We start from the raw sequence: 15,613 nt of genomic DNA, 5'->3' as shown, positions 1-15,613 counted from the left end.
CTATTAACAGTTATTTAACCTTTAACATGAACATTAATCAAACGTAATAATTTTTTCTGGGTCCATATCAAACTTGTGCGGGCCGCATTAATATTAAACTTTCATATCAAGGCGGGGGCCTCAAACTAGTGTCCTGCGCGCCACATTTGGCCCGCGGGCCGCGTGTTTGAGACCCCTGCTGTATGGTATCATGTACCCAGAAGAAATTATTACGTTTGATTAATGTTCATGTTAAAGGTTAAATAACTGTTAATAGTTATCCTCCCGATCCGTGTGGAAGTGGTAAGTTTGTTTTTTTTAAGTTTAAAGGAAATAACTTGAAGGGTACCGTTTAGGTCAGGGGTCTCAAACTCAATTTACTTGGGGAGCCACTGGAGCTCGGGTCTGGGTGAGACTGGGCCGCATCAGGTTTAAATAGCCAAAAACTTACCACTTCCACACAGATAGGGAGGATAACTATTAACAGTTATTTAACCTTTAACATGAACATTAATCAAACGTAATAATTTTTTCTGGGTCCATATCAAACTTGTGCGGGCCGCATTAATATTAAACTTTCATATCAAGGCGGGGGCCTCAAACTAGTGTCCTGCGCGCCACATTTGGCCCGCGGGCCGCGTGTTTGAGACCCCTGCTGTATGGTATCATGTACCCAGAAGAAATTATTACGTTTGATTAATGTTCATGTTAAAGGTTAAATAACTGTTAATAGTTATCCTCCCTATCCGTGTGGAAGTGGTAAGTTTTTTTTTTTTTTAAGTTTAAAGGAAATAACTTGAAGGCTACCGTTTAGGTCGCTAGCTCTCTAGTTTGCGAGTTAGCATGTGTCTCAAGACCCTGCAGTTGCGCAATATGTTGTAAATAAAAAAAGTATAAATGTGACTATAGTCGTGTTTTGTCATGTCTACAGGGCTCTAATAATGCTTTGTTCATTTTAATCTGAAAAAAATAATTTGTCTACCCACCAACTATATGTGGTTTCTTAAGTTTTTGTTATTTGCCGTTTCATTATTATTATTATATTTATTTATTTATTACTGATTGATTGATTTTCTTTATTCTTGATTTGTTTATTTATTTTTCATTTTATTTTGTACAGAAAAAAATAAATTAAGATATTTGAGAACAGTGGAATGTTTTATCAGAGCTTTTCTTGTAGAAAATTGGAACCAAATTTTTTTGTTTTTAATAAATGCGTTTTTTTGTGAAAACCTGATGCGGCCCAGTCTCACCCAGACCCGAGCTCCAGTGGCCCTCCAAGTAAATTGAGTTTGAGACCCCTGGGCTAAACCCTGCAAGTGGCTTCATATGAATGCTAACCACAAGCTGAATGCATAAATAAGCATCTGTTTACTTAAGTGCTCCCCGTTCCACCTTAAAGGTGTTGCTGATCAAAGGCGGGTGTCCAAGAAAAATGCAGTAGATGCATTTCTAAAAAGGGCTCGCTGGGGCGAGAACCTGACAGCTGAAGCCGTTTGAAGCAAAAAAAAAACTTCTCCAAAGTTGTACTTTTGGCTCATGCATGCTATGAAGAGTGGCTTGATCTTTGTTGCCAGATGTTGCAAGAACATCGGCAGCATTTTGCATGCATGTTGTCCCAAGAGTGATGCTGCTCATTAACTTCCCACCGATATTGAATGACCTCATCCATACGCTACTCCATATATCTCCGTCGGCACCCTTGCCTTTGCATGTTTATTCCCTTCATAGGTGATTCATTCAGAACTCAAGGTCCTTCTTAAATGCAAATTAATTTCATGCTCCAATCCTCAAAGTATCATTCACAGTTGGCCATCTTCTCCTCGTTTATATCTCCAGGACATGGATGGCCACGATGAGAATTAGAGCAGAAGGTGTCTGGGAGAAAAGTAGCTAGAGGCGATCTGAGAGTAAGTTAAATTCAGTTGCATCAGTTTCCCTACAATGGAGGCTAGCAGGTTGATACCTCATCGAACATCTTCAACCCGACAGAATCAAAGAAGAGGAGGAGAGAAGGAGTCGAGGCATGAATTCCGATGCAACGTAACATATACAGCTATAAGCACAGAAGTATTGTCAAACATCTATTTGTCAATACTTACAAAGAATACTATGAGTGTAATAATAATAATAATAATGCTTAACAGGCGTATTTAAATAAAAAAAAATAAAAAACTGTTTTTAAATTACTGGCATGGTTGCCGCTATCAATACATTTGTTCATATATTGTGTCTGTATAAATTAAATCATACGTAATTTTTTTTTTTCATATTATGTGAAACTCCGTACACCTGTTAACCGAATGTGCAAACTCCACACAGAAATGGCCGAGGGTGGGATTGAACTCGGGTCTCCTAGCTGTGAGGCCTGTGTGCTAACCGCTTATAATAACACCACCAACTTCACAATGATTAGTTAGTTATTATTATTATTATTATTCATTCATTTTCTACCGCTTATCCTCACTAGGGTCGCGGGGAGGGGCGGGGGGGATGGGGGCTGGAGCCTATCCCAGCTGTCTTCGGCAAGAGGCGGGGTACAGCCTGGGATGTTGGCCAGCCAATCACAGGGCACATATAGACAAACAACCATTCACACTCACATTCATACCTATGGACAATTTGGAGTCGCTAATTAACCTAGCATGTTTTTGGAATCCACACATGCACCGGAAGAACATGCAAACTCCACACAGAGATGGCCGAGGGTGGGATTGAACTCGGGTCTGCTAGCTGTGAGGCCTGTGTGCTAACCGCTTATAATAACGCCACCAACTTCACACTGATTAGTTAGTTATTATTATTATTCATTAATTCATTCATTTTCTACCGCTTATTCTCACTAGGGTTGCGGGGGGAGGGTGCTGGAGCCTATCCCAGCTGTCTTCGGGCGAGAGGCGGGGTACACCCTGGACTGGTGGCCAGCCAATCACAGGGCACATATAGACAAACAACCATTCACACTCACATTCATACCTATGGACAATTTGGAGTCGCTAATTAACCTAGCATGTTTTTGGAATGTTTTTGGAATCCACACATGCACCGGAAGAACATGCAAACTCCACACAGAGTTGGCCGAGGGTGGAATTGAACTCGGGTCTGCTAGCTGTGAGGCCTGTGTGCTAACCGCTTATAATAACGCCACCAACTTCACACTGATTAGTTAGTTATTATTATTATTATTATTTATTCATTCATTCATTTTCTACCGCTTATTCTCACTAGGGTCGCGGGGGGGAGGGTGCTGGAGCCTATCCCAGCTGTCTTCGGGCGAGAGGCGGGGTACACCCTGGACTGGTGGCCAGCCAATCACAGGGCACATATAGAGAAACAACCATTCACACTCACATTCATACCTATGGACAATTTGGAGTCGCTAATTAACCTAGCATGTTTTTGGAATGTTTTTGGAATCCACACATGCACCGGAAGAACATGCAAACTCCACACTGAGATGGCCGAGGGTGGGATTGAACTCGGGTCTCCTAGCTGTGAGGCCTGTGTGCTAACCGCTTATTATAATGCCACCAACTTCACACTTATTAGTTAGTTATTATTATTATTATTATTCATTCATTTTCTACCACTTATCCTCACGAGGGTTGCGGGGGGTGCTAGAGCCTATCCCAGCAGTCTTCGGACAAGAGGCGGGGTACACCCTGGACTGGTGGCCAGTCAATCACCGGGCACATATAGACAAACAACCATTCACACTCACATTCATTCATTTTCTACCACTTTCTCACCCACTTTTGGGTAATAGGAGTGTAAATGTGACTATAGGGGTGCTATTTCATGTCTGGAGGACTCTAATAATGTTCATTGATTCATTCATTTTCTTCCGCTTATCCACATGAGAGTCGCGGGGGGTGCTGGAGCCTATCCCAGCTGTCTTCGGGCAAGAGGCGGGGTACACCCTGGACTGGTCGCCAGCCAATCACAGGGCACATATGGACAAACAATCTCCATGACAATATAGTCAAATTCTTTCCTTTCATTGCTACACATCTACATGTTGCTAAGTTATTAGCAACCTTGCTCCATCCGCTGCCACAGTGAAATTATTAAGCACCCCCCCGCCGTGTTTAGACATGCCCGACCGCCACACTGTGCAAGTCCATTAGTTCTGAAGCATCAGAAAGGAGGTTATTATCAGAGGAAGCGTGAACACAGCTGATATTCAAAGCACGGTCATACAACATGTTCCCACAAAGCCTGTCAGTCAAACCGCCATTGAACAGGAGAACATGTGATGGTATCAAGCTGTTAACACTGTTGCTTGTCAGTCGGGGAAGGGAGACAGCAGCCATTAAGAATCTGTGCAAAGGATAATGTAAATTGACATTGCGGGCATTGTCTCCATCATGTCTGTGGGGGCTTTTGGATTGTGTATCTGCTACGCGAGAGTGACTGTATCGCTAACAGACAACTTCAACTGTCACATCAATTTCACGATTGTCGCTTTTTCGGTAGTTGGGTCAACTAAGTAAAATCAGCTTTTCCGCTTTGATCTTTTCGTTTCTGTTTGGGGGCACAAAAAACTGTGCTCCATTGAATGCATCAGTCACAACACAATGGAGGATCTCCTGCATTGACTTAGGGGGGGCAGTTGTGTTCAAAAGGAACCTACACACGAGGGTGGAATCGAACTTGAGTGTCTTAGCTGTGTGGCCTGCACACTAACCGCTCTAAATCCACCATGCAGCTTGAGGTACTGCCAATGTTCCATTATTGAGAATTGATATAAGGGTACCATCACACTGCATTAAAATAAGTTATCCTCCCATTCAGTGTGGAAGTGGTCATAAACTGGCATGTTTTTGGAATGTGGGAGGAAGCCGGAGTACACACGCATGAGAGAACAACCCACGAGATGCTCAAGGGTGGAATCGAACTCGTGTCTTAGCTGTGTGGCCTGCACACTAACCACTCAACCCACCGTGCAGCCCAAAGTATTGCCAATGTTCCATTATTGAGACATGATATACGTAAGAGTGCAATCACACTGCATAAAAAGAAGTTATCCTCCCATTCAGTGTGGAAGTGGTCATAAACTGGCATGTTTTTGGAATGTGGGAGGAAGCCGGAGTACCCACGCATGGGAGAACAACCCACGAGATGCTCAAGGGTGGAATCGAACTTGTGTCTTAGCTGTGTGGCCTGCACACTAACCACTCAATCCACCGTGCAGCCCAAGGTATTGCCAATGTTCCATTATTGAGACATGATATAAGAATGCCATCACACTGCATGAAAAGAAGTTATCCTCCCATTCAGTGTGGAAGTGGTCATAAACTGGCATGTTTTTGGAATGTGGGAGGAAGCCGGAGTACACACGCATGAGACAACAACCCACGAGATGCCAACACGAGGGTGGAATCGAACTCGGGTGTCTTAGCTGTGTGGCCTGCACACCAACCAGTACCATCAGGAAAAGACGTTATCCTCCCATTCAGTGTGGAAGTGGTCATAAACTAGCATGTTTTTGGAATGGAACGGGAACCCATGCATGCACGGGGAGAACATGCATACTCCACAAAGAGATGGCCGAGGATGGGATCGAACTCGAGTCTCCTAGCTGTGAGGTCTGCGTGCTCACCACTCCTGCACCGTGCAGCCTGGGGAAACAAATTGTTTGATAAATTATATTTACTGCAAAATAACACATTAAAGGAATTAATTTTTTTTAAAAGGTAGCAGCTGTACCATTACACCATTACAGTACCTCGGCCAAAGAGAATGATTGTTGCCCTCCAAATAATCAATTCAACTTGTAGAAAAACATAAAAAAAAGTCAAATTTGTTTGCAAATGGTTGTTTGTTTTGTTTTTTTTATTATTTCTCCTTGTGTTCTTCAGGTCCTGTCCTCTCTCGGCAAGGTCATTTAAGAAGCATGAACACACAATAACACACAACTCGCACCAGAGCCTGAGCATCAGGTTTCTCTTCAGTCTTGTTGAAGGAGTGTCGGGGCTGGGAGGGGGGGGAAGGGGGGGGGGGGTCATTGGGCTTAGTTGTTTTTTTTGTACACCACATTTTTTTTTCATCTTGCGCTTTAGTGACACAGATATCTGCACATAAAAATTATATTATATATTTATATTTATATTCATATATTTATAGATTTGTCATTCTATATGAACAATTCATTTGTTTGTATCGTGGTTAGCAAAACCGGACAGACTGTCAAGTAGGAATGCCTTGTTTGGACATTGAGTTATACACACACACACATACACACACACACACGCACACACACACACACAACTACACACATGCATGCATAAATACGCTCACCCGAGTTCATGTGTCTACGCACAGGCCACGCATTCTGTCACCGACATGCACACAAACTCATACGCACCCAACATACTGTTGTGAGGCTGCACATCTACACAGCAACATGAAAAAAAAAACATCAGAGTGAGACATCCAGTCAGTGTCTGTAAACTGTGACGGAATATCCCTTTAAAAGTCATCCATGTAGGTGGGGGGTTAAAGTTTGGCAAACTTGTCCTCCTCCAATGTTAGTTTATATGTATATTTACTCCCGGAGAAATGATGACGCAACCCCCCCCCCCCCCCTCGATAAAGATGAATCGGACCATCCCAAACACTATCTGTGCTTGTGAGTGCATTCTTTTTAGGCAGTGAAAAAGCACTTTTTTGACGCCTCAGCCTTGATCAATTCCACATTTGTGCGTTTTTTTCCACCACAATATTCAACTGGATGAAGGCTGAGAAACACAAATACTGCAGGGCAGGGATTGGGCCCACTTCCGTTCTGGTGATGTTTGCTTCTTGGGTTCTTAATTTACAGATTTTTGTCAGTCTCACGAATGAAAAAAAAAAAAAACAAAAAAAACATCTTGCATACATAAAAATGACTTGAAAAATGTAGAAAAGTAGAAAAAAAGATAATGACATTCCGTTAAAATTAATCCAGAGGGAAAAAGGCAAGAAAAAAAAAAGAAAAATAATAAAAAAAAAAATTGCAGGGGATTAAAGTAGTGCTACGTTCAGGCAAAATAGGAAAAACCCACTTCTCCAAGTCATTTTCTCTTCCCGTTGCCGCCTTCAACAAAAAGGTCAGGACTCCTCCTTCGGAAAAAAAAAGCTCTTCCCAAGCCATCCCCATTACACCGTCATCCCTGGCTCGCCTCCTGTTCTTTACACAATTCCCTCCGCCTTATCGCTTGTTTTCTTTCGCTATTTGCCCGCTCACGGCCTTTCTCGGTTGTTCACACAAACCTTTGCACTCACTCTGTGAGTTCGAAGACATAAAAAGTGAGCTGTGGCTTTAAAAAAAAAAAAAAAAAAAAAACGCCGACATGCACATGCATTGTTTGTCACATGACCTGACTTTGTTACTTTATCTCGCCTCGGTTTTTTCATGAGGCTTCTTGTCAGGAGGTTCAGGACTACTTTGCAAACTTGATGTGCTTGGAAAATAAATCCCCCCGCACACTGAAATACTTGCGAGAAGACCATACCCCCCCCGCCCCCCCCCACCCCAAGCGTCATCTTCATGGCGGTCTAACTAATTAGACCCACGAGTCAGGTGAGGCCGGGTAGTGACTGGTCTCGTAGTTCAGTTCGCTGTACGGCCGGGACGCTGAGTAGAAGTCTACATAGTTGCCCGTGGACTTGAGACCAAGATGCATTCGCAGATCCTCCCGGGGGTCCCGAGGTGGCCCGGCGGTGCTGGGAGGCTGCTGGGGTTGGGCCTGAGGTTGGGATTGTACCTGGACCTGCGGCTGGGGCTGGGGAGGCAGAGCCGGCAGCGGCGGTCCCTGGTCCTCGTAGTAGGCCTCCTCGACGCTGCGGCTCTGGCTGTGGAGGGGAGGCTGTGGAGGCAGAGGCTGGGGGAAGGAAGGAGGGGGGGGATAGTGGTCGTAGTCTTTTAGAGCGGCTGTTGACGGACTGTCCTGCTGGGGCTGTGGGGGCACGGTGCAGGGCTGGACTGGGGCCTGCAGGGGATGCAAGTGTGGGTGGGGTGAAGTGCAGTGAAGGGAAGTGATGGGAGATCAGGGTGTCAGGCTGAATTGATAAATACTAAAATAATAAAAAGGGGCGGGGCTGCATATTCATTTCCATGCACATCAATGCAACATGCGATAGTTCATAAAGATATGATCATCATAACATCAGCATACCAACAATGGCTTTGTTTTTATTTAGCAAACAGGCTAACTTAGTGTGACGTTGCTTTTAAAATGTGACATGTCGGACAAGTGCGTACGAGTTAAAAAAGCCATATTATTATTATTTATTATTAGCACATAAAACAACATATTCCTATTTGCGCTAACAAAAAAATTATAAAAAAATTATAATTTTTTTTTTCGTGTAGCTAAATAACTATTGTGTTAGCATATCTTATATCTATTCAGCCTGTTCGCTATTATAAAATTATTATAAATTATATTATATAATTATTATAAAATAAATTACTCGCAAAAAATGCGACTTATACTCTAGTGTGACTTATGTTTTTTTTTTATGTTTTTTTTTTTTTTTGGCCTTGTACGACTGATACTCTGGAGCGACTTATAGTCCAGAAAATACAGTACATTTACGGTACATTTGCCAATCAGGCTGTATAGGCAAAATTACAGCTACTATATTAAAAATAGCTACTAATATTATTTTTTATTTTGGAATTTATTTTGGAATTGTTGAAAAATACTATAGGACCTTTAACAGTACTTGAGCTGCGATACTTTTTTTCATAGGTTGGCTGTTCCTGCGACTTGTACTCCAGAGCGACTTATAAATGAAAAAAACTGTTTATGTTAAATAAATACTGTTTATTTTTTATATAGCTGAATAACTATTGTGTTAGCATATCTTACATCTATTCAGTCGAGATGATGTAATGTCTTTTTTGGTCAAGTTGTTTTGTAAAATAAATTACCCGCAAAAAATGCGACTTATACTCTAGTTCGACTTATGTATGTTTTTTTTACCTAATTATGTATTTATATATTTATTTATATAAAATATTTTAAATATTAAATATTTTATATATATTTATATATGCATTATGCAAGTTGTTTGTAAAATAAATTACCCACAAAAAATGCGACTTATACTCCAGTGCGACTTATGTATGTTTTTTTAACCTAATTATGCATTTATATATATTTATATAAAATATTTTAAATATTAAATATTTTATATATATTTATATATGCATTATGCAAGTTGTTTGTAAAAATAAATTACCCGCAAAAAATGCGACTTATACTCCAGTGCGACTTATGTATGTTTTTTTAACCTATATATTTATATAAAATATTTTAAATATTAAATATTTATATATTTTATATCTATTTATATGTGCATTATGCAAGTTGTTTGTAAAATAAATTACCCGCAAAAAATGCGACTTATACTCTAGTTCGACTTATGTATGTTTTTTTACCTAATTATGTATTTATATATATATATATAAAATATTTTAAAGATTAAATATTTTATATATATTTATATATGCATTATGCAAGTTGTTTGTAAAAATAAATTACCCGCAAAAAATGCGACTTATACTCCAGTGCGACTTTTGTATGTTTTTTTTACCTAATTATGTATTTATATATATTTATATAAAATATTTTAAATATTAAATATTTTATATATATTTATATATGCATTATGCAAGTTGTTTGTAAAATAAATTACCCGCAAAAAATGCGACTTATACTCCAGTGCGACTTATGTATGTTTTTTTAACCTAATTATGTATTTATATATATTTATATAAAATATTTTAAATATTAAATATTTTATATATATTTATATATGCATTATGCAAGTTGTTTGTAAAATAAATTACCCGCAAAAAATGCGACTTATACTCCAGTGCGACTTTTGTATGTTTTTTTTTACGTAATTATGCATTTATATATATTTATATAAAATATTGTGAATATTTATATATTTTATATCTATTTATATGTGCATTATGCAAGTTGTTTGTAAAATAAATTACCCGCAAAAAATGCGACTTATGTATTTTTTTTTGCTTAATTATGCATTTTTTGCCTTGTGCGACTTATAGTCCAGAAAATAGGGTACATTTACGGTACATTGGCAAAATTACAGCTACTATATTAAAAATAGCTACTAATACGGTATATACTAAACTGCAGGGAGTGCCATGCATCGATTTGAGCTAATTCAAAGTGCAGACATGCCGTTTTTGTTGCACTGCCTTACCTGGTTTGGCTTGATATCATCACTGGCGGTCAGGTAAGAGTTTCGGAACAAGGTAGATGTCCCGCAGGATACTTGAATGGGAACGATATGATAATGAATAATCATTTAGTAGTACTATAAAGTAAAAAAGTAGCGTGTTGTACCGCAATGAAAAACAGACTGATACAAATGTTTGCATAATGAAAAGAAAGACTCCAAACGATGGATTGCGTTCACACACACCTGCCATGCCATCTTTCCGGGATGTGTGCTCGCCTTTGTTGCTATGGAAACCGGCATTGGTTGCCGTGGAATCGTAGTCCATCTTGCGTTCCTTTAGACTCATCATCTCTCTCGGAGACGCCGGGGCGCTCGCTGCACAAACACATAAACACACAAACACACGCACGGAAGAAATAATGAGAACAGCGTGAGCCTTCACACCCCTGCATGCTCGTATTTGTGCGAGCGTAAGCATTTCCGAGATGCATCGTCATTATTTATCATTTAGCCTGTCAGCACATTTAGTTTCTATATGCTGGAGCCTATCCCAGCCGGCTTTGCACGGGAGTCGGTGTGCACTCTGTCAATATCAACATAATCAATGCTAAGCAGTTCTTAATTGTTATTGATGACACAATATGACAAATACATGGTAATATCTGCATTTCAAAATAAAGGAAATTTCCCAAAAAATGAAAAAAATTAAGGACTTTGATTAAAATATGAGACAAAGTCAAAGTCAAAGACAAAATAAAAATCAGAATTTTAAAGAATAAACCTGTAATATTATGAACAAAAATGTCATTTTTGTAGCATTGAGTATTAAATAAATCTTTTTTTTATCTAACATGATGGGAAGCTAGGGATGTTCCATATTGGCTTTTTGTGTGGCTAAACAAATAAAAAAGACATTTTATATCAGCATCTTAGAAGAATAAAATAAAAAATAAGAAGAAAAAGTGGTATTCTAGAAAAAAAAATCTGAATTTTACAAGAATAAAAATGAAAAAAAATTTTTTAGTAGCATATAGTATTAAAGAAATCTTTTTTTTTTTTTTTTAAACTAACATATGAAACTACGGATGTCCCATATTGGCTTTTTGTGTGGCTAGACAAATAAAAAAGACATTTTATATCAGCATCTTAGAAGAATAAAATAAAAAATCAGAAGAAAAAGTGGTATTCTAGAAAAAAAAATCAGAATTTTACAAGAATAAAAATGAAAAAAAATTTTTTTAGTAGCATATAGTATTAAAGAAATCATTATTTTTTTTTAAAAACTAACATATGAAACTACGGATGTCCCATATTGGCTTTTTTGCCAAAAAAAAAAACATATTGTCGGATGTCAAAAGTATGTGGGGACCATTGTGTAGCTAAACAAACAAAAAATACATTTTATATTAGTTTTTAAAATAAAAAAAATAATATAAAAATACATAATAACAAAAAATACATTTTATATATATATTTTTTATTTAATTGCTATAATGTGTCGCATATTTGAAGAATAAAATCTAAATAATAAGAAAAAAGTAGTAGTTGAGAAAAAAAATTAGAATTTTACAAGAATAAATATGAAAAAAATATTATTTTAGTAGCATAGAGTATTAAATAAATCATTATTTTTTTTAACTAACATTATGGGAAACTAGGGATGTCCCACATTGGCTTTTTTGCCAAAAAAAAACATATTGTCGGACATCCTTATGGGAAATTGTCTATTAATTAGTTGACTTTGGAAAGGTGAAAGCATATCTATATATTTCATATCAGTTTTTAAAATGTATGTTCTATAATGTGCCGCATATAAAATCAAAATAATAATTAAAAAAAGCGGTATTCGAGAAAAAAAATCAGAATTTTACAAGAATAAATATGAAAAAAATATTATTTTAGTAGCATAAAGTATTAAATAAATCATTATTTTTTTAACTAACATTATGGGAAACTAGGGAAGTCCCATATTGGCTTTTTTGCCAATAAAAAAAAAACGTTATTATCGGACATCCCTATGGGAAATAATCTACTAATTAGTTGAATTTGGAAATATAATCATCACTATATTGAAATTATTTTCCAAATTATTTATTTCATGATGCTTTATACATTTCAGGACGCATTTACTATGTTATGATAGTTATTTTTTTTTAAATAAAATGTATAATATAAAGTATTAAAGATTTTTTAACTAACATTATGGGAAACTAGGGAAGTCCCACAATGGCTTTTTTGCCTATATTGAAATAATTTTCCAAATGATCTATTTCATGATGCTTTATACATTTCAGAACAAACACTGTGGTCTCCCAATGCTGCAAGTCAATACCAGTTGTAACGATACCTCCATTTTCCCCCCACACATGAACGCATCGCTGCACACATACTGTGACACACTCACACACATAACCAAGCAGAAACAACTGGTTTACTCCCACTGAGTGTTGCCTCTCACCTTCAAACACACACACACACACACACACACACACACACACACACACACACACACACACACACACAGCATGTCCCTATGTAATCCCTTTATAGCATATTCAAAGTGCTTACTCGGTCCCTCTTATCTTTGACACATGGGATTGCCGGAATGCTGCCTACCCCCCCACCCCTGACTTCCCTGTCTGAGCATCATCAGCCCCCCTTCAAGTCTGCATATACGATACTTCCACTACACATACATGTATACCGCAGATTATCCCAAGTGAAGAACATTCTAAAAATACTCAGTCTGGACTTTGCAGTGTTTGACTGCATTGCATCACTCTTCAAAGCACAATCATAAAATCATTATTAAAAATAATTTGTAATAATTTGTAAAATGTGCCGCATATTAGAAGAATAAAATCAAAATAATAAGAAAAAAGTGGTATTCTAGAAAAAAAAAATCTGAATTTTACAAGAATAAATATGAAAAAAAATACCATTTTAGTAGCATAGAGTATTAAAGAAATCATTATTTTTTTTTAGTGGTATTCTAGAAAAAAATCTGAATTTTACAAAAATAAATATGAAAAAAAATACCATTTTAGTAGCATAGAGTATTAAAGAAATCATTATTCATTTTTTTAAGTGGTATTCTAGAAAAAAATCTGAATTTTACAAGAATAAATATATAATAAAATATAATTTAGTACCATAGACTATTAAAGAAATCGTTATTTTTTTTTAAACTAACATTATGGGAAACTAGGGATGCTGCATATTGGCTTTTTTGCCCCCCCCCCCCCCCGCCCCCCCCGATATTGTCAGACATCCCTATGGGAAATAATCTACTAATTAGTTGAATTTGGAAATATATAACAATCACTATATTGAAATTATTTTCCAAATTATTTATTTAATGATGCTTTATACATTTCAGGACGCTTTTACTATGTCATGATAGTTATATTTATTTTTACAATAATAATAATATATATTATAATATAATAATATAATAATAAATCTTAGAAAATGATATGAGAATATGAAAAAAATATAATTCAGTACCATAGAGTATTAAAGAAATCGTTAAAAAAAAACTATATTGTCAGACATCCCTATGGGAAATAATCTACTAATTAGTAGGAAATCTACTAATTATTTGGAAATATTGTTATCACTATATTGAAATTATTTTCTAAATTTTTTATTTCATGATGCTTAGATTAGATGTATAATATAGAGTATTAAAGAAATAGATTTTTTTAAACTAAGATTATGGGAAAGATTATTGACATTTTTGCCAAAAACAAAGACATTTTGTTGGACATCCCAAGTGGTATTCTACAAAAAATCAGAATTTTACAAGAATAAATATGAAAAAAATATAATTTAGTACCATAGAGAATTAAAGAAATCATTTTTTTTTTTAAACTAAACTAAAACTTTATGGGAAACTATGGATGCCCCATATTGGCTTTTTTGCATACTGCATAATGTACAGCGTATGCATTCCCCGTTTCTTTTTTTTTGTGTGTGACACGCTTTGAAAATACAAGCAAAACAGCCTTTGTTCTCTTCGGCGTCTCTCCTATATCACAATGACAGCGGCAAAGGCAAAAAGTATCCAAATAGAAGAAAGGGTTTTTTTTGTCCGGGAAGCTCCTTTTATCTATTTGAATACTAAAGAACCCGCCTATTACAATCCTGTGTTTGACTTTACAAAAGCAAAATACACATTCATCACCTCTTATCTGGAGCCTTGCTTTTTAACGAGATGCTGTATTCTATGCACACACGGAAATGCCTTTGTGGGAAAACACACAGAAGCTCCGACTTGCTATGAAAAATACTCACAACCAGATAAGCAGAGCAAAAAAGAAGTCTTTTTATATATTTTTTTTCTACATTTAATACAGTAGGCCGCCAAAATCGGACATAAATCCTTAAGTTGTTTTTTTTTTTCCTTTCAAGTGTTCTTATCGTTATTTAAAAGTTACTTGAAATGTTTTAGTACACCATAATGAAGCAGAGTTGACCACTGTATAATAAAACTGTGTTTACATGGAAAAAAAATGAACATATATAAATACATTTATTAAAGATTACACAGATTATAAAGCACACATATTTAATAAATATAACTATCATGACACAGTAAAAGTGTCCTGAAATGTATAAAGCATAATGAAATAAATAATTTGGAAAATAGTTATTATTATTATTTATTTATTTTTTTTCAAATTCAACTAATTATTATATAATTTTCCATAGGGATGTCCAACAATATGTTTTTTTTTCCGGGGGCAAAAAAGCCAAAATACGGCATCCCTAGTTTCCCATAATGTTAGCTAAAAAAAATAAATAATACTATATATTATACATTTAATTTTATAAATATAAATATCATGACATAGTAAAGAGTCCTGAAATGTATCAAGCCATCAATAAATAAATAATTTGGAAAGTAGTTATTATTATTATTATTTTTTTTTTCCAAATTCAACTAATTATTATATAATTTTCCATAGGGATGTCCAACAATATGTTTTTTTTTCCGGGGGCAAAAAAGCCAAAATACGGCATCCCTAGTTTCCCATAATGTTAGCTAAAAAAAAAAAATTATACTATTATACTATTATATTTAATAAATATAAATATCATGACATAGTAAAGAGTCCTGAAATGTATCAAGCCATCAATAAATAAATAATTTAGAAAATTTTTCAAAATTGTGATAATTATATTTCCACATTCTATTAATTAGTACATTATTTCCCATAAGGATGTCCGACAATATTATTTTTTTTTTTGGCAAAAAAGCCAATATGTCGCATCCCACATTAGTTTACAAAAATAATGATTTATTTAATAAAAAAAATAGTCCTGAAATGTATAAACCCATCAAGATATAAATAATTTAGAATTTTTTTCAAAATAGTGATTATTATATTTCCAAATTATATTCATTATTTATTAATTTATTTATTCT

The 15,613-nt window shown here is 36.0% G+C and overlaps 1 protein-coding gene across 5 annotated transcripts in view; it reads right to left on the bottom strand.

Moving 5' to 3' along the window:
- Nucleotides 1-7,471: 7,471 nt before the first annotated feature.
- ctnnd2a (catenin (cadherin-associated protein), delta 2a) overlaps nucleotides 7,472-15,613 on the bottom strand; it is a 259,425-nt gene continuing 251,283 nt past the window's right edge. For 3 of the 5 annotated variants that reach the window (XM_058060561.2, XM_058060562.2, XM_058060565.2), the window contains exons 23-25: nucleotides 10,426-10,557; nucleotides 10,204-10,274; nucleotides 7,472-7,952 (exon numbers count right to left, since the gene is read on the bottom strand). In XM_058060561.2, the coding sequence (XP_057916544.2) occupies nucleotides 7,527-7,952; nucleotides 10,204-10,274; nucleotides 10,426-10,557 (629 nt within the window). In that variant the 3' untranslated portion in view covers nucleotides 7,472-7,526. The remainder of the gene's footprint in view (nucleotides 7,953-10,203; nucleotides 10,275-10,425; nucleotides 10,558-15,613) is intronic. The other 2 variants (XM_058060564.2, XM_058060563.2) reach the window with 2 other exon arrangements.

The sequence above is a fragment of the Doryrhamphus excisus genome, linkage group LG5, assembly GCF_037039965.1.
Source record: "Doryrhamphus excisus strain RoL-2023G ecotype Guam linkage group LG5, RoL_Dexc_Guam_v1.1, whole genome shotgun sequence".
Classification (NCBI taxonomy): domain Eukaryota; kingdom Metazoa; phylum Chordata; class Actinopteri; order Syngnathiformes; family Syngnathidae; genus Doryrhamphus; species Doryrhamphus excisus.
This window is presented reverse-complemented; position numbering and strand designations above follow the sequence as displayed.